At 43.1% G+C, this 24,899-nt stretch overlaps 1 protein-coding gene across 6 annotated transcripts in view; it reads right to left on the minus strand.

Annotated features, from left to right (window-relative positions):
• Window positions 1-24,899, minus strand: part of LOC137431455 (rho GTPase-activating protein 21) — a 111,603-nt gene that overhangs the window by 29,017 nt on the left and 57,687 nt on the right. For all 6 annotated transcript variants that reach the window (XR_010985274.2, XR_010985272.2, XM_068122789.2 and 3 more), the window contains 4 exons: window positions 18,201-18,356; window positions 3,993-4,071; window positions 2,456-2,529; window positions 135-224 (listed from right to left, as the gene is read on the minus strand). Coding sequence is in view for 4 of the 6 variants with exons in the window: in XM_068122789.2 (XP_067978890.2) it covers window positions 135-224; window positions 2,456-2,529; window positions 3,993-4,071; window positions 18,201-18,356 (399 nt within the window). In the remaining 2 variants the exon portion in view is untranslated. The remainder of the gene's footprint in view (window positions 1-134; window positions 225-2,455; window positions 2,530-3,992; window positions 4,072-18,200; window positions 18,357-24,899) is intronic.

Here is a 24,899-nt window from a genome sequence, read left to right on the forward strand (position 1 = left end):
ACTGTTCACCTGGCGGAGGTATGCTCTCTACTGAGTACCGTTCTAGTTTATTCATTTATTTACTCATCATTTCCCCACTTTGATCACAGCCATTTGCACACCTATTTCAGAGCAAATTTGTCAACACACTTTACCTTGTTAACTTCAGCATTGCTTGCAACAGTGTGAAGATGGTTAGCCAGGAAGCACAGCGTATGATGATGGTGGGGTGGAAGCTCGTGGATCTACATGAAGAAAAGCAATCGACCCTTTTCTTGTTTTGTAGAACTACTTACATTCAAAACCAATTACTGATATCGTCACACTTCCTTCATGTTTACATAACTCAGATAAATATAGTTTGGAAATGCTGCATAGCGACCTGCACAGAGCAAATAAGAAATGGTGTCTCTTGACTCGATTCAGGTTAGCATTTTGGTGCATTTTTGGTGACCTTTGAAAGAAACTAAGCAGACTGAAAGTGCCTTGGTATTGTTAGAGTCCTCTAAAAGTAAGGAGTAAGTCTAAATTGAGTAGATGAGGGCTGGAGCTGGGTGGTGGGGTTATAAAAGAGGAGGAATGGGAGGTAAAAGTGGGCAACAATCATCCACAGGAAAATGTTACCACAACCCACATCAAGGTGTGTAGTGTAACATTTTCCAAAATTTCACAAAAAGACATCTTTATAAAGCATGTGATGCTCTGCATTGCTGCAGCAATATGCATATATACAGGTTGGGAACGATCATTAAAATCTTGGGTGTGCTGTCCCAATGAAGGTTTTGGTAATTGTAATGCACATCCATCCAATAAATTTGAAATAAATGTATTTATAAAGATGGTGTGTACATTATTAGCTCTCAAACAATTATCATGATGCATCTAACAACTCATTTCTAGCAATTATACTCTGGGCTATACTTTCTTTCTGAATTTGTGCAGTTATTGCTCTCCATGGTAATGTAGGTCAAAGTTGTACTCTTATAATCGTGTCAATGTTTATCTTGCAAGCTGTACCATGCTTCTTTCTCTCACCCCTTATTTCATTTCCCCTAACAATACTAAAAACACAAGACCAAAAGTCTAACGGCGGCGTAGCCGGGATTGTAAAATATTATAAACCACAAACGCATATGATTAGCTTTTCAAACAGTCGCTAATGCTGCTCATAACATAAAACAAAGACATTTGGAAGAATCGTGACATCCGTGAGGTAACTTTTACTAACAGAACGGAGTGAAGATCTACTGTAATCTATATACCCCACAAGGTTTGGAGGTGTGCTCATTTACCAAGCAGCTAGCCAAGCCAGCCGTTCCTTAAGGGTTTTGAATGGAGTGCTTGCTAGAATGCTTAAACCACTTGGCGATCTCTCCACAAGGAACTTGGTAAATGAACACACACCCAATGTTCTTGAGACCCGACCATAGATCGACTGTAATCCATATTGTATCAGCAACTGCAGCAGTAATAAGAATTCATCCACAAATATTCTTCAGGTCCTCAAAGCTGAACTTGGACATGACAATACTTAGTTGGTCAATTGGTTGGTTTCATTTGCTTGGTTGATTTAATAATTATTGCCAAATATCATCCTTAAGTCATGATTTTGTAGTTACTGACTTTATACGTTTAAGTCGATGAAATATTTCAACTACTTTACTTCAGGAATAAAAATCAACGTTTAACTACTAAAAGTACGTAGCAAACCAAGCCTCACGGGCGGTGTACGGAAGCGTTTTTTTTTTTAAAATAACAATAAATACAAGGCGCATGGAGGTGAAATTTGCTGCACGTGATGTGCAATGCACGCAGAGTAAATCGAGTGTTTATTTACATCTGTCAGATGTGTAATAAATAAAAAAAGATATACGCACACCCGACACTAGGCCGAGGCTTCAGCCTTTGACACGCTCACGAAGCTGCACTGTCGAATAAACTGTTCCAACCCGTCATTTTGACGAGCTTTTTACCGGTATAAGTACATACCCTACTCAATGCAAATCCAGTCAACAAGAGGGTGCCTCAGGAGGACTCGATGCACTTTAAGTACTTAACAGGCAACACGGTCAATACACTGCCAAGACCCCTATCACGTAGTTACAGCCAGTCATCAGCGTTGATATAAGAGGAGTACCAGAGTCAAAGAAAGTTAAACTATGTAAAGAAAGATTCACACAAAAATAGACAATAATATAAAATTTACCAGATAATGTACCACCATACTATAATGTACGCCACATGTATTTATGTTAATAAGTGACGATTATAATTGTGTTTTTTAATTACCAGCAGCTGTAAAACGTCCATAAATCTACAATAACTGTGCAACTAATTAATGACGAAGAAATGTGACTCTGACAAAATATGAATAAGAAGCTGGCCTTCCCATTTATAATGCAATTCCACCAGTTGGATGTTTACTCATACCAGAGTGTGGCGGCCTTAAGCCATCCCAACCCAATGCGTCTCTCACCAGCTGCTTCAAGGACTTCAACTTTGTCCCAAAATGTTTCTTTTGATTTGCTTCGATGATCGCCTTGTACTTCGCTGCAATGGAAGAAGAACACCTTTTAACCTCCTGCATGCCAGTGCACATACCATTTGTTACACTGTGCTTTATGCTGTGATAATAAGTAATTCTTCTAAAGCACTGAGTCATTTCATTCACAGAAGAGCTCAGTGGTAGCATGGAAGGCTGAGCTGTTTGGTGCTCGGTTAGATTTTAATCTACCATTTGGTATGGTGCCATAGGTCAGGCTAAGGTGCTTCTTATATAGTAAAGCCTCCTTCAGAGTGGAGCATTATAAGCTGGATGTTTTGTCTGCAATTCTGAATATAATATTAATTCCTTCGTATTCTCTGCAATATAAATATTTAGGCTGGCGGGTGTAGAGGCTAAATTGTTCTAAAGTTTGTGTATGTCTGGTTGACCAAATTGCTCTATATCAGAACATTTCTTGTCTCTACCAGCCTGATCATCCCCCACAGATAAGTTAAGGTTTTAAATGGAAGATCGGACAATGCAAAATTGAAATCACATTTTTTAAAAATTGTTGCCACATTGAAACGTGTGACATCACAATCTTAACACCTGACTCGTAACACACTACCTCAGCATTGCAATACCAAGCACAATATTGTGCTCCAATGTCCTTGTATTTCTGATGATAGATGTCGAAGCGACAAAAAGGCCTCTGTCTTTCCATAACAAATTTCAGGGTCTGGTGATTCCGTGGAAGGGCATCTATTTATTACATACTCCCTGGCAGAAGGATGGGTGGCAACATTACGAAAAATAAGAAACGGAGGAAGTGATTGGAGAGATCTTGAGAGGAGTGTTGGAAGAGTGGGAAACATGAGAAAAGGAGTTTGCAAGAGATTAGAGTAAGCTGAGGAAGGGGATGAGTGGGGTCAAAAATTCCACCATATTTGCATATGTAATAAATAGATGGCCTCTTCACTTTGATTTGTAAATAAACCATTGTAATTCACCAAAAAGCAGCATAAACCAACTTTTTTAGTCTCGCATAAAGCCAAGACTCATGTCTGACCTTTAAACCACGAAGTGGTCTTCACAGGACTGAAAATGCAAGCCATGTGTTCCCAGATCCTATAGAATTCTCCCAGGGGTCAAAGAAAGGGGGACATCACATGACTGTGAAACATAAGTAGTGAGACTAATAGTGAATGATGAAATGGTCAATTAATTATAGGTCTCACTATTTGTATGATTCACCCTCCTTTCTTCCTTAGGAGAATGCTATAAGAACCAGGAACAATATGCAATGGTGCTTGAAACATCAGTCCTGAACCTCGCCTTTGTGCAAGGCAAAAAGTTGGTTGCCGTTTCATTTTTGTGAATCAGGACTCTTGCCAAGGACAAGCGCCTTTGCTGAACGAACTAATGGTTTATTGATGTTGGAACACGTTTGATAAAAGAATGAGTTTAAAACTGGTGGATGTACTTGGGGTGTGCAACATTAAGAGAGGTATGTGTTGCTTGCATTCACCTTCTGTGAACAGTGGATCAGGAAGCTTCTGGAAGAAAGACTTCAGCAGTGAGCTGACGACATTAGGGTCTTGCCACCTCTGGAACAATGAAACAGAAATGTATATTGTAATTTTACAGGGTGGAAGTGAGGACGAGAAAGGAGACAATTCAACAAAGCAGCATGTTTATTTGTACAAACAGCTTGACAAATCATCTACAACTAGAACGACACTCGGTAGAGTGCATAGCTCCACCAGGTTGAACAGTTTATGTTTTGTATCCCACTGATGGGCAGGATCTGGATCCAGACCTGAACCAAAATCGAATCGGCTTGTTCTTGTCATGCACCCAACTCATCTACCAAGTTTTGTCATAACTCGTCCACAACTTTTTAAAATATCATGCTATATGTCGTTTTTGGCCCTATGGCTTAATGGTAAAAAATCACTTGAGAAATTAAAACATTCTCGCATCGAAATCCGGATTTGGATCTTCACCAAAATTGAATCAATTTGTCCTTGTCACACACCAAGCCTGTCCACCAGGTTTTATCCGAATCCATCCACAACTTGAGATATCATGCTATATACAGTCACGTGAAAAAGTAAGTACACCCCATGTAAAGTTTTGACTTTTTCAACATATTTCAACATACAGCTATTTGATCTTCATTTCAACAATATTGATAGATAAAGGTGATATAATATAACAAATATCATGAAACATTTACATTTTGTAGTCCATTGTATAATTTAAATGAACATAAATGCAAATTTCGCATGGGGAAAAAGTAAGTACACCCCTACATTTATCACTACTTCAAATACCTAAAATTAGAATCAGGTGCACCAGCTCAGGTGCAAATGATTAGAACATTGTTAGAGAGGATCTTGGAGGAACCAGTCTTATTTAAACCACAGACATTTAGTTTGGTTTGCTCTTTGTTGTTGAAGTGTGCGGCATCACCATGCCTAGATCAAAAGAGCTCTCTGAGGCCTTCAGAAAGAAGGTTATAGATGCCTACGAGTCTGGGAAGGGATTTAAAAAGATCTCCAAACAATTTGAAATCAATCATTTGACTGTCCAGAAGATCATCGACAAGTGGAGAAGATTCCAAACAACTTCCAATTGTTCAGGCCAGGCCGCCCCAGCAAGTTCAGCCCGAGAGAGCAGACCGCAAGATGCTGAAAGAAGTCTCTAAGAACCCCAGAATGTCATCACGGGACTTACAGGTAGCTCTTGCCACTGTTGATGTCAAAGTGCACGAGTCTACCATTAGAAAGAGGCTGCACAAATTTGATCTACATGGAAGGTGTGCCAGGAGGAAACCTTTGCTGTCCAGAAAGAACATCAGGGCAAGACTAAAGTTTGCCAATGAACATCTTGGCAAAGACCAGCACTTCTGAAACAATGTGCTCTGGACAGATGAGTCAAAGGTAGAGTTGTTTGGCCACAGTACCAGAAGACATGTTTGGTGAAAACCAAAGACAGCATTTGACCACAAGAACCTGATACCAACTGTAAAGCATGGTGGTGGAAATATTGTGGTTTGGGGCAGCTTTGCTGCATCAGGGCCTGGGCAGCTCACCATCATATAATCCACTATTAATTCTTTATTGTACCAGAGGGTGCTTGAGGATAATGTGAGGCCATCTGTCGTAAAGTTGAAGCTCAACCGAAGGTGGACCTTGCAACATGACAATGACCCTAAACATACCAGTAAATCCACCAAGGAATGGCTGAAAAGAAAGAAATGGAGGGTTCTGGAATGGCCAAGTCAAACCCCGGATCTAAATCCCATCGAGATGTTGTGGGGGGATTTGAAACGAGCTGTGCATGCAAGAAACCCCTCAAACATCGCACAGCTGAAAGAATTCTACATGGAGGAGTGGGCAAAAATTTCTCCCACTCGATGTCAGAGACTGGTAGACAGTTATAAGAAACGCCTACTTGAGGTTGTTTCTGCCAAAGTGGGCAATATCACCTATTAGAGCCAAGGGTGTACTTACTTTTTCCACATGCGAAATTTGCATTTATGTTTATTTAAATTATACAATGGACTACAAAATGTAAATGTTTCATGATATTTGTTATATTATATCACCTTTATCTATCAATATTGTTGAAATGAAGATCAAATAGCTGTATGTTGAAATAGGTTGAAAAAGTCAAAATTTTACATGGCGTGTACTTACTTTTTCACGTGACTGTATATATATATATATCGTTTTTGGCCCTATCTCTTAATGGTTAAGAATCACTTTTAAAATTCTATTATCCGGATCCAGATTCGCATCTTCACCAAAATCCAATAATTTCGTCCAAGTCACAAACCCAACTTTCAATTATATGCATCCCTAAGCCACTGGATGGAATGAGTTGAAAACTGGTGGTTGTACTTAGGATGAGCATGGGAAGTGTTTAGGCGATTAAAAAAAAAATCATCGTCATGATGGGGATTCATGGTCGGGGAGGGTCCCAATTCTCTCCAAGTACATGTGTATCACATATTGCCACCTGGTGAGAGTGGCGTTGTTGAGCGTGACCATCTAGACCACAAGACTTCAACCCCTGTTGGTATCCCCAGGTGGCCTGACCATATATGTCCATTTCGTAGATAATTCCTGAAATTCCCGGAGAACGCTCACTTGCGGGAGCCCTGAGGGCCATTTAACCACGCTCTTATGTGGCTATCTACAAATTGCATATGCATTTATATAATGCGTATGCATCACAAGGTCATGCTCGCTGAGGGGAACCCCGAGGACCATATAACCGCTCTCATGTGTGCCCATCTACAAATTGCGTACACATCTAGACGTCATAGAAGGGTATTTACCCCATCTGTATGGATGGGTTCTTGGCTAGATATAAGAATGAAAATATAAGAATTAAAATGTATTCTATGTGATCCACTGTCAAACAGGTATGAGAAAGGCTTCATGGAACCAAGACAATGTAATCTCAAAATGAATAAAAACAACATGAGTTGTAAAGCAATAAACTAGGTTTTGGATTCACAATAATGAATTAAAAAATGGTAATCAAATGGCTATAAGATTAGACCATTTGGTTTATAAGTGTCCGCCTCTCCTTTGTTTGTGGAAACACCTTATGTCGGCATTGTAGTAATCATATGTAATCAACTACAATGCTGACAAAAGCCGCAAAAGAAGTTAAATGCAGGGAGCACTGTGTTTTGCAAGGACTTGGATCAATTCAAGACACAGAACCGACCTCAAGGAAACTTAATGTGATGTCTCCACCACAATACTATTAACACCTCTGAAGAAGACAACTAGCTTGTTTTCAAAACGTTAGGTTTTGATAAATTATTTATTTATTTGCCACTCAGTGTGCCACCTTTACCAAAATGAATCCTGAGCTGCGAATCTTCCAATATATATATATATACTAGCAGAAGTACCCGGCATTGCCGGGCGGGGGAGGGGAGGGAAGGGGTAAGGGGAGGGGAACAGGGGGGAGGGGAGGAGAGGGGAGAGGGAGGGGGGGAGGGGGAGGGGAGGGGATGGGGGAGGGGAGGGGAGGGGAACGGGGGGGAGGGGGAGGGGGGAGGAGTGGGGGGAGGAGAGGGGGGAGGGGGAGGGGGAGGGATGGGAGGGGGAGAGGGGTGGGAGGGTGGGGGGGAGCGAGGAGTGGGAGGGTGGGGGGAGGGAGGAGTGGGAGGGTGGGGGGAGGGGAGGGGGAGGGCGAGGGGGTGGGGGAGGTGGAGGGGGTGGGGGAGGTGGAGGGGGAGGTGGAGGGCAAGGGGAGGGGGAGGTGGAGGGCGAGGGGGTGGGGGAGGTGGAGAGGGTGGGGGAGGTGGAGGGCCAGGGGAGGGGGAGGGGTAGGGGGGAAAGGGAGGAGCATGAGGGAAAGGGAGGGGGATGGGGAAGGGGTAGGGCAGAAAGGAAGGGGTAGGGGGGAAAGGGAGGGGCATGGGGGAAAGGGAGGGGGAGGGAGGGGGAGGGAGGGGGAGGAGGGGAGGGGGAGGGGAGGGGAAGGGGAGGGGGAGGGGAGGGGAACGGGGGGAGGGGAGGAGAGGGGGAGGGGGAGGGGAGGGGGAGGGGAGGAGAGGGGGGAGGGGGAGGGATGGGAGGGGGAGAGGAGTGGGAGGGTTTGGGGAGGGGGAGGGGGGAGGGGAGGGGGGAGGGGAGGGGGGAGGGGAGGGGGGAGGGGAGGGGGAGGGGAGGAGAGGGAGGGGGGAGGGGGAGGGATGGGAGGGGGAGAGGAGTGGGAGGGTGGGGGGGAGGGAGGAGGGGGAGGTGGAGGGAGAGGGGGAGGGGAGGGGAGGGGGAGGTGGAGGGAGAGGGGGAGGGGAGGGGGAGGGGGGAGAGGGGGAGGGGGAGGGGGGTGGGGGAGAGGAGGGGGGAGGGGGTGTGGGGGAGGGGAAGAGGTAGGACAGAAAGGAAGGGGTAGGGGGAAAGGGAGGAGCATGGGGGAAAGGGAGGGGGAGGGGATAGGGCAGAAAGGAAGGGGTAGGGGGGAAGGGAGGGGCATGGGGGAAAGGGAGGGGGAGGGGAGGGGAAAGGGGAGAGGGTAGGGTGGAGGGGGAAGGGAGGGGGAAGGGTAGGGGGAGGGGGGAGGGGGGAGGAGAGGGGGGAGGGGGAGGGATGGGAGGGGGAGAGGGGTGGGAGGGTGGGGGGAGCGATGAGTGGGAGGGTGGGGGGAGGGAGGAGTGGGAGGGTGGGGGTGGGGGAGGGGGAGGGCGAGGGGGTGGGGGAGGTGGAGGGGGTGGGGGAGGTGGAGGGGGAGGTGGAGGGCGAGGGGAGGGGGAGGTGGAGGGCGAGGGGAGGGGGAGGTGGAGGGCGAGGGGAGGGGGAGGGGTAGGGGGGAAAGGGAGGAGCATGAGGGAAAGGGAGGGGGATGGGGAAGGGGTAGGGCAGAAAGGAAGGGGTAGGGGGGAAAGGGAGGGGCATGGGGGAAAGGGAGGGGGAGGGAGGGGGAGGGAGGGGGAGGAGGGGAGGGGGAGGGGAGGGGGATGGGAGGGGAGGAGAGAGTAGGGGGGAGGGGGTGTGGGGGAGGGGAAGGGGTAGGACAGAAAGGAAGGGGTAGGGGGGAAAGGGAGGAGCATGGGGGAAAGGGAGGGGGAGGGGAGGGGATGGGGAAGGGGTAGGGCAGAAAGGAAGGGGTAGGGGGGAAAGGGAGGGGCATGGGGGAAAGGGAGGGGGAGGGGAGGGGAAAGGGGAGGGTGGAAGGGGAGAGGGTAGGGTGGAGGGGGAAGGGAGGGGGAAGGGTAGGGGGAGGGGGGAAAGGGAGGGGGAGGAGGGAAGGGGAGGGGAGGGATATAGATGGTTACTGGCAATTGATCACATCCAGAAATGATGTAATCCACACAATTTATGTACTTTACATAACGTTAATAGGAATACATGGCCGTGTAGATGGGAAATACAGTTTGTTTGAAATAAATCACAAATATCAGATGAAAGTGAAAAAAAACCTATGTGGTGTGAATGGCAATGTTCCTCGCTGAAATGTGAAAAAACTGAATTACGTGCGAACGCATAACTGTGAGATTATGGCGGCAAAGTTGGAACATCACGTGATCCTCGCAGAAGTAACCGGCATTGCCGGGTGGGGGAGGGGAGACCCGTACATTCCCAACCCGGACATTCGCCCTCTCGACTCAAGCTCGTATTCGATTCGTATTCGAAATCGAAAGGGGAAAGGGGAAATCCTTCGTATTCGAATTCGTAAACACGAAATATGAATTAAAATTTAATTCATATCGCACAAAATCGACACAAAACACGGTCGCATAAAGGTGAAAAAGGCAATGGCTTTTCGCCCTGAATCACGTGCAAACGTGTGACGTGTGACGGGATGGAACATCACGTGATCGCTCTGAGCGAATCAGCGAGCTGCTCGCACTGGCTGAGATTAGCGGGTACTTCGCTGAAATGCGCTGAGATAAATATGAATAAAAAATATGGATCTCGTCAAATATGGTCTCAGCCATGTTCGTCCCAGGCTCAATGGCCATGTCTATGCCAAATATCAAGCACGTGAGCCTCTCCGTTTCGGAGTCTATCGGTAACATTACACACACACACACACACACACACGCATACACACACACACAAACTGTGTTTTATATATATATATATATATATATATATATATATATATATATATATATATATATATATAGTTGCGGATATGAGGATTGTGGTTTTTTTATTGTGTTGTATTGTATAGTAAATTGTTGTGAAATATTGCTTTATTCTGGACCCTCCTCACTCCAGTTATGTATAAAGGTCAAAGGGCGTCCCATAATTAGGTCATAAACAATCACGTCAGCCAATCATAGATTTCCCCCTGGTTGATAGTTATATCTTTATTATGTGTATTAGGGTAAGGCCTTGTCTTCCATTAAGATGACACTCCATTGCACCAAGTGAAATAGAGTAGATTCCCTTCATTCTTCATTCCCATTCCCAAAACCTCCATTTCCCCTTTCGTCATTGCCAAGCCTCAATTGCCAATTACATCCCCTCCAAAACCACCATTGAACATGTGCTCGGGTCGGGGAAGAAGGGCGTACCCGCCCGTCGTCATCAAGGGCGGAGCCAGAGGGTCGCGCGACCAACCAGGGCCGAGGTGAGCACACCAATGGGCGTGTCAAAAAGGCCGGCGGCTTGATCGCCGTAGGCGCTATAAAAGCGCGCGCGCAAGGTACTGAAAAGGATATCCAGGGAAGCACAAAGCCTGCTATTCGTCGCCTTGCTCGCCAAAGTTGGACCAAAAAGAGGAGTTAACAGCAAGGAGCCTGGAGAAAGCACGCGACGTCCATGCAGCAACACAGCAGCTTCAACAACAGCAGCTTCAGTAACCGCAGCTTGGGGCCTGGACGGCAGTTTTGAGCGGGGCCGCGAAGGAACGGCGGCTGCCAAACGCGCCGATCGTGCTGCAGCATCCTTGGACCTTCCTTTCCCTCCAGCCATCCACCTCCTGCCTTTCCATCCTTCTTGTGTACGTGAGTTTGTTTTGTTTGTTCTGTCCTTGGGTTAATTAAGTTTGTATAAGCTAGCGTTGCACTGTGTCTAATATCTTCTGTAAATTATTTTCTTATCTTTCCTTCTTCCTTGGTTACTTTGAGCGTGTAAATAGCAAGAATAAATTTAGTAGTATTTCCAACCATTTCGTCTTCTTCTTCTTCTTCACATCCGTGTCGCTTTTGTCTTTTCAATATTGAATATCTGTGGCGCGATCCGGCCAACGTTTGGGAATCGGGTTAGTCGGGGTAACTGTTAGGGCCGCGGGGCCTCCGCTCGGCAAAACCAACATCTTATCCGCGGTCCGTAACAATATAATATATATATATATATATATATATATATATATATATATATATATATATATTTATATATATATATATATACGGTAGTAACAATATAACAATACAAATAGCAAACAGTGCTTAGTACGTAGGTACTGTACATAATAAATAGAAGCTTTATGATTATAGGCAAGCAGCACTGACCTGCTGCTGGATGTCAATTTAGGTTTTACTTATTTATTTCTTTTCCAGACCTGTTTGCGGTTTTAACGTAAATTTTTATTGAGATTTTTATTTCACAGTTTACAGTTATTGAAATTACAATTTTCAAATGCTCGATATCGATTGACGTTTTTTTTCAATGGACGCCTTTATGGTTTTTTACATAATTTTTCATTTACGGACATTATTGTCATGTTTATTTCACAGTTTGCAGTTGTAGAAATTACAATGTTCAAATGCTAGACATTGATTGAGGCTTTTTTTTACGACATGTGTTAACAGTTTTTAACGTAAATTTTCATTTGCAGGCGCTTTCCGATTGTTCTGTTATTTTTCCTGGTGTACCGGCTTCGATATTCGTCGGTATACCAAATTTCAGCTCTGTGACACCTGTTAGGTACTGAACATCCGAACATTCATATGAGTCAGTCAGTGAGTGAGTCAGTCAATCAGTCAGTGGTTAGAAAGAGCTATATCTATCTATCTATACAGTGCGTATCAAAAAAAAGGTAATCCGAATTCAAGGGGTTAATATGCAATGGTTATTTATTTTGACAATTTACATGTGATTTACTAAGTAAGAGGAGATCCTCAGCTTTCCATTGATACCTTCCATGCATCATTGCTGTCACACATGACCGAGTACATGTTCATTGAAAATGACAAGTTCAAATCGCATTTTTACAAGTTTGGCTAATCGATGCAAGTCAGGATAATTGGTGCAAAATGAACGTCAGATGTAAACTTTTCTCAGGAATGATTGGCCTTTATGCACCCACACCTTCAACATGGCCACCTCCCCTTGCAACACAAAGCTCACAGCGGCGGAGCATGCCCTGAACTGCTCGTCTCACCATAGCCAGGTCATTGCGCAAAGCATCCACTTCATGTCGAATACGGCCCTGCAATTCGTCAAGATCATGGGGAGGAGTTACGAACACCTTGTTCTTTAAATGTCCCCAAAAGAAATAATCACATGGTGTGAGGTCAGGTGATCTTGGCGGCCATTCCACTGCATGGTTGAGGGCGATGACTCGGTCTCCAAAGAGTTCCCTCTCAGTCGATCTCGGACAGCGATAAGACGATGTGCTGGGGCGCCGTCTTGGGCCCACCAGAGATATCTGAAGACACCACGAACCCGTCGCTCAAAGTTCTCCTCCAGCTGCGGTAAAACTTTATCATTGATCATCTGCAGATACCTGTTACCATTGACATTCCTTTGAAAGAAAAATGGTCCGATTACCTGACCACTTCCACAAAGTCCCAACCAAACAGTCCACTTTTGTCGATTAATGTTGGTGTCAAAATTAAATTCCGGGGGTTGTCCTGTCGGTGCAAGAACATTATGGGTATTGACCTTGCCGTCCATGGCGAAAGCAGCTTCGTCGCCGATAACAAGATACCGCAGGAAATTGACATCTGCTTCGCAACGTGCTATCAACCATCTGGCAAACACCAGCCTCCTGGCAAAATCCCCTGGCGTAAGTTGATCCCGGATGTGAATCCGATATGGATGTTGGTGGAGGTCCAGTCTTGTGATTCGGTTGAATGTTGCCAAAGGCAATCCCGTCCAATTTTGTCTTGCGCTGGTATCCCTAGGATGCTCCAAAACTTGCTGCCTTACTGCTGCAATGTTCATTTCCGATCGCTCAGTGCGCCTCCTACCAGAATTCTCCTTGTTGCGGTTGAGGCTAGTGCCATGCTCTTCGTATTTTCTAACATTCGCCCAGATGGTTTTGGCTGCTGGAGGCTCCCGTTCTGGGAAACATTCCCTGAACGCATCATGGGTTCGCTGCAAACTTCCAGTTTGGTGAAAGGTTGTAACCACGAAGGTCCGCTGTTCAGTTGTAAGTTGAACCATCTTTTCAATGACTCAGACTGTCTCTAAACCCATACACACAGTAGGCCCATCTTAAATACCCATCTTAAACAAAGGATGACGCAACCGACGATTACCAGACCAGCTTAACAATTTTACATAATCAACTTGGCAGTCGACAAGTAATGCGTCCATTTAAAACTGTCTTGCACCGATTAGCCAAACTTGTAAAAATGTGATTTAAACTTGTCATTTTCAATGAACATGTTTCAATGAACATTTTGGTCATGTGTGACAGCAATGATGCATGAAAGGCATCAATGGAAAGCTGAGGATCTCCTCATAATTGGTAAACCACATGTAAATTGTCAAACTAAATAACCGTTGCATATTAACCCCTTGAATTCGGATTACCTTTTTTTTTGATACGCACTATATATATATATATATATATATACATATATATATATATATATATATATATATATATATATATATATATATATATATATATATATATATCCACACACACTTCCAGTCTGAAAATGTTGCCCTTCATCGTCTCCAACCATTGATCATATCTTTAGCCAAACAAAGCATGACTGGAGTGAATTTACGGGCATCCTGAGCCAGAGCAGCAACTCACTATTTAACATATTCAGTATGACCCAAAAACATTGAATCTATGTAAATGTAGCAAATCATTTACTCACCTTAAATATTTATTTTGTCTCCCTGTATTTTTGGTGTTAATACCTCAGATATGGTGGAGATACTACATCTTAATATCTTAAACGTCTCCCTTTTAATATCTCAGATATTCTAATCTACATCATGGGACAAATAAGATTGTAGAATGATTCCAAAATATTGCATGAGATGTATTTATCTTGAGGTCACGGACCTGAGCAGAGTCGAGTCAAAAGTGATCGCAATGATTTGAGCCTGAAGATGAGCAGCAATAGAGGCTTAACATCTGATAACTATTGCTGCGAGAGTACAAGCATGATCGCCATCAAGTTTAAAGTTCAATACTGAGGATTACACATCTCAGTATGACCAGACAAATGAAAAAATAAAAATAAACCAATAACAGCAAGAAAATGCTGCCCAGTTTTGAGATAGCTATATCGTGAGTGCAAATCACAGTGAGGGAAACACATAGTTTCAGCCTTACCAGAGCAGTGGAAAGCAGAACTGAAGGCTATCCTTTCCTCCGAGTAATAACAATAATGAACACAATAATTGCTGCAATTTCACTGCCATGCCCTCTGATGCCACTAAAATATTATGCGGTTACTTCGAATCGGCCTAACAGGCCGCCCACCCGTTGTCATTGGGTAATGACATTCTGAACACCTTGTCTCAGCAATAGTAAAAACCTGGCTTTACCATCGAAGAGGAATTTTCTGCTTTTGAAGTTTACTCATTGGATGTAAATGAAACGTCATTTTATGTACTCAAGATGTGAAACGGGCACTTTCGTAGTGACGTTGCTAAAATGTAACCTGGTTCCAAACTGTCGTCTGGAGTTCGTTCGTTGATTAATCACCCCCTGAGAGCACACACCTGTAAGATAATTCGGACTTTTGTGATATGGAATGCAGAAACGCCGTAGGACCCAGCATTTGCTGTTGCTGCAATTCGACATTGTGCAATTTTACATCATCTGTATAACCTGGCATGCTTGCCTGGTCTACATCAATGGTGACTGACTCAATGACAACCCAATAATAAATGAAAAAACTGATGACACTACATTAGATAATTGGGTCACACTAGACTGTATGAAGAAGTTCCGCAACAAGCTCGACATCAGGATGCATGCTGTCCCTCGAAGGGAAAAGTCCATGAAACGGTGACATTCATATGGAAGAACGAACACACATACAAAGTCGTTGAATCAAATATCTATCTTTAACATATTCCCCTTTGATCTATCTTTAATATTAATTAACTCATGTCTCATTAGTTGATTTTTTAATTTAGCACTATGCAAGCGCATCTCACATAATTTATCTTTTTTTCTCCTATTCAGTTAGGCAGATTTTGCGCAGCACGGCCTTTTCATTTCAGTGCCAATCCTAATTTGCCCACGAGGGCATTAAGCATCAACCACAAGGTGTGTCCTACACCTACAGGATGTCGCTGAGGCTGTCTCGTCTGGGTTAAATTCTCGACCCGATTATAAAGTGTCACCATTATAAAGGTTCCAAATGGCCAGATTTCAAGGTTCGTTCCGATTTGGTGGAGATGAAATTTCTTTGATTTACAATTTGATTTGATTTGAAAAAAAAAAAAAAAAAAATCAAATGGAAACATTGATTTTCGGAGTTAGAGACTCTCAAGCTTTTCAAAAATGTAAATGGTTACAAATCTCCACAAAATCAGAACGAAATTACGCATGGAACCTGACTACATGGTTTTTACAGGCATGGTGCTGCATCGGTGAGTGCATAGTCCGTCGGATGGGATGTTAAACTGAAGACCTGGCATCATATTTATTTCAAGATCCAACAAGGTGGGTTAACATTATTGTACTGATGGTCCATAAAGATGGCATTATGGTCCATGAATGACCAAAATACAACAAACTCTACATTCAAACATTTGTATGTTGAACAAGAGAATTCGGAATTGGCTAAAAAAAAATTCAGTTCTGTCTCCTACTCACTTTGAGGAAGATTCACCTGAAACTACAATCACAGAAATCCTGCTCCAATGTGTACCAAAAGACATACTTCCTGATGTTCGGGGATCCAGATATTACATGAAGCAAAGGAGGTGAGTTGGTTGTTGGCCCAGCATTACAGAGCATTGCAGGGGATGGAGTGTAGTGACAGCGGTGGTTCTCTCATAAAAGTGTTATGTATTTCTGGGGGCGGGGGGCATTATGGAGCACTGTAAGAAGATGGGGGTGTCGAAAAACGCATTACGTAATATCTGGATGGTCCATGAGGAGGAGAAACTGTGGTTACAATAACATTTTCCTCAAGATACCGAGCCCAGTTTCTGGGATGTTATGCCATTCACACTTTGCTAGTCGCAGAGGTCAGCATTCATGTAGAGAATAACTTTTCCTTCAAATGAATGCTTTTTTTTGGGTTTTGCTTTTTAGAAAAAAATTAACTGCAAATTATTTGATTATATTGTAACGTACTATAATACCCAATATGAAGCATCTGACTACAGACATCCTATTGAATCTTTGATCTACAGAAGCTCATGGAGGAGCTAAATGAAAAAGGGCAAGGAGTTTACAATCTTACAGAGGGTAAAAGGGGAGCAGGTTGACAAAAATGCATAGACATATTGTAAGTGAGTAATTTGGCGGCAGAAAAAGAAGAGGGAGAAAAAAAGGAAAATGAAGGGGTGAGGCAGCCTGCACGAATATAAGTGATCGGGGGTGGGTATGGGAGAAAGCATGTCGCAATGAAGTACGGAATTCTTGAAAGACTGGACGGAAGAGCACGAGGCAACATATAGGGAGTCGGTTTGACAGATGAGAGAATAGACGGATGAAGGAATGGGGGACAGGCCATGTGGGTGGCAGGACATGCTGCACGGAACAGGAAGCACCAGACCAATCCAAACACGAAAGGTGAAGAACCGAGTCTTTTGGGACTATCCAAACACGCTGATTCGGTGTTCATGAATAGTACGAGCAAATTATGATTATAAATATATAACTTGTGACGATACTACCTGCCCTGACTTGTGTGTGTTCAAAAGGCGAATGCTCTGACCATCGCCGTCCATCAATCTACTTTCCCTCTCCATTTGGGCAAAATTTCCGAGTCATCAAAATCGTCTGCCTCAAACTGATAGGGCTTTATTCCACCATTTGTGTTTGAAACACTTGAGTTATCACATCCATTATCTTCTTCATCATCAGACCATTCCTCACTTTTTTTTCTTTTTTTTTTTAACTCCAAAGGTTATTCTCCACCCTTGAATATGAATGTGCCAGTCTTAACGTCACTTTCCTAATCTTCTGTCATTTTGACTTTGATGTCATCAATCTGTGACGTCACAGCTCAGTTTAGGTGGTAGAATTTCAATGAGGCAGGTGAGGAGTTGGAGGGGGAGGAGCAGCAGGGAGCAGACTTTAATTATAATAGCTTTTTAATAGCATTTAAAAATAAAACTTTTTTGTCGTTTAAAGAGCAAATTTCAAAGCAAATACTTTTGTCATCGTTTAAAGCAACTTAGTTATGGCAAATTCAATTTTTAGTTTGAAAACTTTTATATTCCACTTAGATATTCCTTTTAACACAAAAAACATCTAAATTTAAAGATGACAAGTCAGGAGACGACGATGGTTCACGAGCGAGCGGTATTCAATGACAAAGGACGGACTATAACCGAAACAGGCCCGGACAGGCCAAGCCCGGAAATGTCAAAACGAAGGTTACTGACCTTGAAATGAGATAGAAAATAATGTATAATCAGTTATGAGGTTCGTTAGCTACACAATACCGAAAATTCGGTGAAAAATGAAATGAAAAAAAAATATATATATATATAGCTCCGTGGGGCTAGACACATGACATTGGCCTAACCTAATATCGAAACCCCTGTCAGATTCCACCAAACCCCTCGGAGAAGATGTCGCTTGAACTCGATTACCCCTTAAAAAGACATCTTTTTCGGGCGTGGCTCCGCCCACAATGGGCGCAATACGCCCACTCTAGGCAGGACACAACTAGATCATGATATCAACCTCCCACCCAAGTTTCATCAAGATCGGATGATATCATCGGGTAGTTATGCTGCGGACAGACAGACACACACACAGACAGACAGACACACACAAATGACGAATATAGTGGTCACTTGATAACTCGTGAACCAATATATAGGCATTTATGACCTCTTTTTATTAACCCATATCATCTGCAAACCTCATCGGTGGTGTCGGGTTCACCAGCAGAGCGGTTAAGCTCCTCCTGCATGGCGCTCACTGCTGAGAGGCGGCCTGGCACACGGAAGATTCCACGCGACGACAGACCATAACGCTCTATCATCTCGCAGCACGCTACTACTACCTGTGGCACCCACTGCAGGGCATGGTGGTAGAGGAGAGATAGAAGAAGATCATGTTGTAAGAATAACTATTGATGTAGCTTGCGAAAAACATTGCTGCACGAGCCAAACAAGTTGATAACTCAAAGAAGTGTTTCTTTAAGCAGTTAGCACATATGCAAGCACTTTTTTTTTTTAACAAAGAACCAAAGCATGATCATATAAATGAAAACCACATAAAGATATAACATACAAAGAAACAAGTTGGCAGAAGTGAGTAATTTTCTTAAATGTAGAATTTGCCTTTGATATACAATATTTGCAACAAATAGTAACATGCGTCTATACTGTACCCTGTTTAAAAATGACACATGTGGGGCGTTCAACATATTTTACAAACTAAAACAATAGTCTAAGACACACCATAAAAGATAATGAGGTGTATTTATATTTACATGCATTTATGCTTTCTTTTCTCAGTATATATTGGGAAAAAAAACCATTTGTTTGTTTTGTACACTTGTGCATGTCTCATGAGTATAACCTTTTGGACAATCCACGGAAACAGCTGCATTGGTTAAATATCTCCTCTCTCACCACGACCTGGGCAACCTTGCACAGACTGCATGAACCTTCTGTTATACCATCAAAGTGGAGGGAACACACTTGCTTCTTGCTGATCTACTATTGGAGTTCTGAGCTGGCTCATTATGCGATGCATCCATACTGAAATCCTGCAATTGAAACTTCAAATCACAACCTCACAAGTATGTCGTGTCCTCCTTCCTGTGAGACTACTTTGCAGCACCACATTTCCTGCTAAAGAGGCTCATGCGTTGGATTAAATTGGGTCTCCCATGACTGGCAAAGGCAATGATTTATTATTCCCATCGAGCCAAGCAGTACAGAATCTCCAGGTTTGATCTTTAACCTTTACATTGTGAGAAAGCAAGAGAAAAACGTTGTTTAAGGAGAATATGAGCCTGAAGATACAAGATGGCTAGAGTTTCTTAATAACAAAGACAAGACTTCATTTTACTGTTTTCTTGCATGTATCATCTTTTTTACATACATCTTGCATGTATCTCTGTTTTAGGGGGAAATGATGGTAATATGAACCCCAAATCGACTTTCCCAATTTCAACCTACCTTGCAAGCTAAATAAATTACATCATTCTGTGATAAGTACTCACAATTAAAACATAAAGCCGGCCACTACAAACCAATTAACTGGTAATATATGTTACATTTAAAAGTCATTATTTATATTAACAATCATTCACTCATCTAATAAATAAAGAAAAAAGTTTTTTCGTGTGTTTGTTCGTTTAAGCATTCGGACACTGCATGAACCAGTGAAACCAAACTTTGCATGGTCTCCTCTTTCATCCAGAGGAAGATTGAGGGCTATGTTTTGATATAAAAAAATTGACCCCAGATAAAACCAGATAATTGGCCAGACAATTGGTCCAAATCGGGTCTTGTGCTTTTACACTGCCTATGTTTTTTTTATCCCGGGAGTGATCAAGTAATATGTATTGTGAAGATCGTATGTTGACGTTGGAGTGATTTGGCGTCAACAACACAAATTTAATTGTGCGAGTATTTACACTTGCACCTGCTATTAGAAAGATTACACAGGTTTATTATAATACGTCCGTGTTCAGGCCTTGAGTGAGTATGTTACTTATACACTGGCTGAGTTTTTCCCTGGGAACGATGAAGTAATATGTATTGTGAAGATCACATGTTGAGGTCATGTGTATGCAAGCTAATAACGGAAACTGTGTATTCCCTTGGTATGTTTCCCCCCGACCTCGAATCCTCCCCATCTCGGTATGATCCGTCTATTGCTTTTTAAACTTTAATCTACCACATCACGAAGATCAGCATGGTAAAATGCCCACTGGAGTACTTCTGGTGGCTTCACTTGCGCGAATAGAGATAGCTCTGAAAGGAGCATTTAGGGCACAATTGCACCTCTGGATTTATTATAACACAACCATGTGCATTGTGCATGCTCCCCACCTGTAATCCTCCATGTCTGTTGCACGGAAATATTATACAGACTCAACTACTGTTGATAATTACTCGATTTTTATTTATTTATTTTGCATTCCCAGGTCATGAAAACGAACCTTCTGTGTAAGTGATCTGCATCTGATCTACCAATATATTATCGATTCTGACTTGGAGTCAACTTTCAAGGGAACTCCCAAGGCAAACACTTCTGTAAATAAATATCTTAACCTACCTTACTTGCATTATAAATCCTACCAAATGCCACCAAACATAGGGGCAATGCCCCTGGCGTTCACCTGGTAGAATAAACAGTATACTGCACTGACTAAAGATACATATTTTTTGGGGGCGGGGGGGCAACCCCCCCTGTAGACGCCCAAAAGGGCAGATTATTTTTTAATGCCGTGAACAAACATGGTACATCACGGATGGTGAAGGTTGTGGTGAAGTTTCATCGGAATTGTATGTGTAGTTTCAGAGAAGAAAGCAATTACCTATTTTGGGGGGTCAAACCTGGACCCACCTTGACCCCCCCCCCCCCCCCCATAGAACCCCTTAGACCCTGATGTTTTTAATACCGTGAACAAACTTTAGTCACAACATAACAAATATCATTTGTGCCAAGTTTGGTCACAATCCCTTCAGCAGTTTCGGAGAAGAAGTTGCAAGTGTTTACGGACTAACGGATGGACGGACAGACTGACGGACGACACGCCATCACATAAGCTCCCCTGAACTCCGTTCCAGGTGAGCAAAATATGACTCCTGATGAGCAGAAAGAAATCATATGCAAAGAGACTGGCAGTCTAAAGGTTACTTGAGACTCAAGAGCAGACACAAGCCCGGCGTGAGGATCAACGTGCAAGACAAGCAGCCTCCAGGTCAGCTGAGACAACACAGCAGAAACAGGCTCGGGTTGAGGATCAACGTGCAAGACAAGGAGCCTTCAGGTCAGCTGAGATTACAGAGCAGATGCAGGCTCACGTTGAGCATGCAAAACAAGCAGCCTCCATGGCAACATGTTGGGCACCCTTAGAAGGTGAAGCATTTCAATACAAGTCCAAGCACATTTTGCAATGCCCAAGATTGGTAATTCATACGAAACCATAAGGCCAACATTCCCCAATTTGTCATGCAGGAAATATTTAAATTTCCATTGAATTTCCCAAGCAACACCAGAAACACCAACACCAGATACAGCTAGTACAGAATAAACAGAAGATACTTAAGAAATGAAAAGAAAATAGATTTAACGTTATCCAAATTAGAGGCACAAGCATGCATGAAACCATTTCTTTCATTTTTCTGGAGTTTGAACATGTTCAGTAGGATTCATGTAAAACCTCTTTGGGACTGGTTACATGTTCAGTATTGTGAATGTCTGCACCAGAGTGCTCCATGATTGATGCTACTGCAGGCAACTTCAAATAAAAAATGTTCAGTACTGTATACTGAGCGCAAGGAAAGGAAAATGTATATATACAGTCGGAACCACCTCATAAGGCCATTTTCCCCCGCAGAGCAGGGGTTGGCCTTTTTTTGGGCACCGTGGTCCCTTTTTGAAGCAATGTTTTTTATGGCCCTTCCTGCCGCCATCCCTGTTGGTCGCCTCTTGCGACGCACAGGGAATTACCAGTGAACTAGTACTCAATTTGCCGACCTCGGAAGTATGACAGGCTGAGTTAACCCTACTGGCGTTAATTCAGCGATCGACCAGAATTTGAACCCAGGATCCTAGGATCCCAAGTCGGCACCCTAACCGCTAAGCCAACATCAGGATTATATATACAGTAGGGAGAGAGATTTATTGTTCCAACTTACTCAAAAACAATCCATATTTTCCTGTTGTGAACAATCAAATTAAGTTTCAGTTTCGTAAGAATTGTATGTCTTTGACAACTAGAGTGTTCACAGAACACCTTACTCCACATAGTCTTGAGAAAAAGGATACGGGAAGTCTTTTCACCTCTTATTGCTTTGCGTTTCCCAGCACGATCTATATTAGCTTTGTTCATGAAGTTGGATTAATAGGTGCGATGGTAATCATATGTTAGGTGTTGCCATATTTGTATTAATGTGGAATCTCAGTTACTCTGCCCTCAGGGCATGAGATGGCATACATATTTTGTCGAAGTACTGCGAAACGGAAGGGTTTTGAAAGTGCCAAGAAGACGATTTCTGTTCAACCGTGCTTAAGTATATAATTAAATTTAAATAAAATAAAGATTTTAAAGGCTGTAGAAAACAATTTCGGAAGTTTACCGCCGTTGATGCACCTTCTTTTGCATAATGTCTTTTAACATGTTAGATTCTTCATTTTGTGCCTGTTGTTTGTGTCCTTCATGATGTCTCTAAAAACAGTAAGTTTCCTGTTTGGAATGATTTTCGATTTTGTTTGACGGTCAGACAGGCAGACTGAGTTACAAAAAAAAATTGCACCCGCATGTCCAAAGGAAGCGGTTCAGTTTGGCATTTTAATATGAACTAGGAAAATGCTAGAAACAAACGAAACCCATTATATTTACCCTTTAGACCCATTTAGACGTATCCTTTCGAATCCATTAGAATTACGAATACATCTAAAAATACATCTAAAGAAGAATTTCCCTGAATATGGGACAATAAAGATTTTTTATTATTATTATTATTATTATTACCCTTTATAACCCTTTAGAATTACACTTTATAATCCTTTAGAATTACCCTTCCAAACCCATTAGAATTACCCCATAGAGCCCATTAGAACCCTTTATAATTAAAGACGGTGGGTTATAAAGGTTCTTCTTCTTCATTTTTTGGGGGGACGGATGAACAAAGCCAAATATTGAAGCGGCTTCAGCACTTAAAAATTACCTTACTCTTCTGTGCACATGCTCAATCGCGACGAGATTCCGTACATTTTGCCAAATTCAGAGGCAAAGTACTGCTAAGCTGTAGGTTCATGTTCTGATTCATGTTCTACATTGTTCAGAATATAAAATTGAATTGAAATTAAGTAGCTGCTCGATCCTCAATCTCGATCCTCGATCCTCGATCCTCTCCCCTCTGGGCTGGTGCTCCTGCCTCACACCTAGCTCGTCTTCACGCTGTTGAAACCAAAGCATTCAGAATCATTGGAATCTCCCGCGATGAAGCTAACTCCAAGGGCCTCTCACTCACTCACCGCAGGCAGGTTGGTGGTCTTTCCGTCTTCTACCGACTCCTCTCTGGCCTTGCCCCCCTAGCTCTCTCTGGGCTCTGTCCCGCAAATATTCCTACAGGTCGCACAAGATCTGCCTGCAACCCTCTTATGGTCAAACTGCCAAAATCAAGACTCTCTGCTCACCTTCACTCCTTCATTCCTCTTTTCTCCTGCCTCTGGAACAAACTCCCTCACTCTCTTCAATCCCACTCGACCCTCCAGGTCTTTAAAACAGCTGTTCACCACCATCTCTTATCTTCCCCCATCCAAAACCTTGATCTTTTCTACCCCCGCTAATTTCACCCCAATTCCACTTTTTTGAAATACCAACTTCTGTCCTGGAAGTCCTTGGTGTCCTTGTGTTTTATACTTCTCCCTCCCCCCCCCCCCCTTCCCACGCCTCCTCCCCCCAAGCCCTCTCCCTTCCACAATCTCCCTGCTCTCAAATGTTGTGTTTGTGTGCTTCCCCTTCTCTCCCCATCTTGTTTTCCGCTCCCTCTTTTTATATATTTTGTTTGTCTGGTTGATTTGTTTGTGAAGTAAATGTTAGTTCTTTCACGAGCCTCGATTCAGTATACAAAAAACAACAACAACAAAAAAAAACGTCTGTACACAGACAAACATATGACAGATAGATAAGATAGACAAAGTGAACCAATTGCCGAACCCTGTTTTTCACTTTGTGCCTGTGAAGTAAAATGGATGAAATATTATGTAACAAGGTGCATTTTGGTTAATGGACAAATTCCTTCAGAAAGTTCACAGGAAAAAATAAACCTTAAAGCATCACAATTTGACAACAAACATAATCATGTTTTCTTGTGTTGTTTTAAAAAACATTTTACAAATGCTTCATTGTTAAAAAAAAAAAGTTAAAACTATGATCAGCACCACAAATGCAATTATTTGACTTATTGCGCGCATGAACACCTTTTAGAGTTAATGAAATATGCAGATATGTACATGCAGATGAGGAAATGACCAATATTGGAATTCAGACTAAACAAAGGATTAATGTTTATACTGTAGCGGCTACCGCTGGGTTTTCACAATCGCCTTGCACCTATCAAGGACGCGGAGCGATCACCATGCCGGGCTCGTCCAGGACGCCCGGGCAGGCCCGCGCTCAACTTGCCAGGCCTCGGTCGGGACGCCCGGGCATGCCCGGGCATGCCCGGGCAGGCTCGCCCTCAACTTGCCAGGCCACAGCCAGGACGCTGGGCCACGCCCCCTCTCGCCTTTCCTGGGCAAACGCTCCGGGATAATATGTATATATATTGCTGCCCGATAAACGGGCTTTTCAGAGTGCCTGAGTGTTTGGTTTGATTAAAGCAACTCGGATGAATTCCAGCTTTTTGTCGCATCCATTCTTCCG

This window comes from Myxine glutinosa, chromosome 7, assembly GCF_964187855.1.
Source record: "Myxine glutinosa chromosome 7, kmMyxGlut1.1, whole genome shotgun sequence".
Lineage (NCBI taxonomy): Eukaryota > Metazoa > Chordata > Myxini > Myxiniformes > Myxinidae > Myxine > Myxine glutinosa.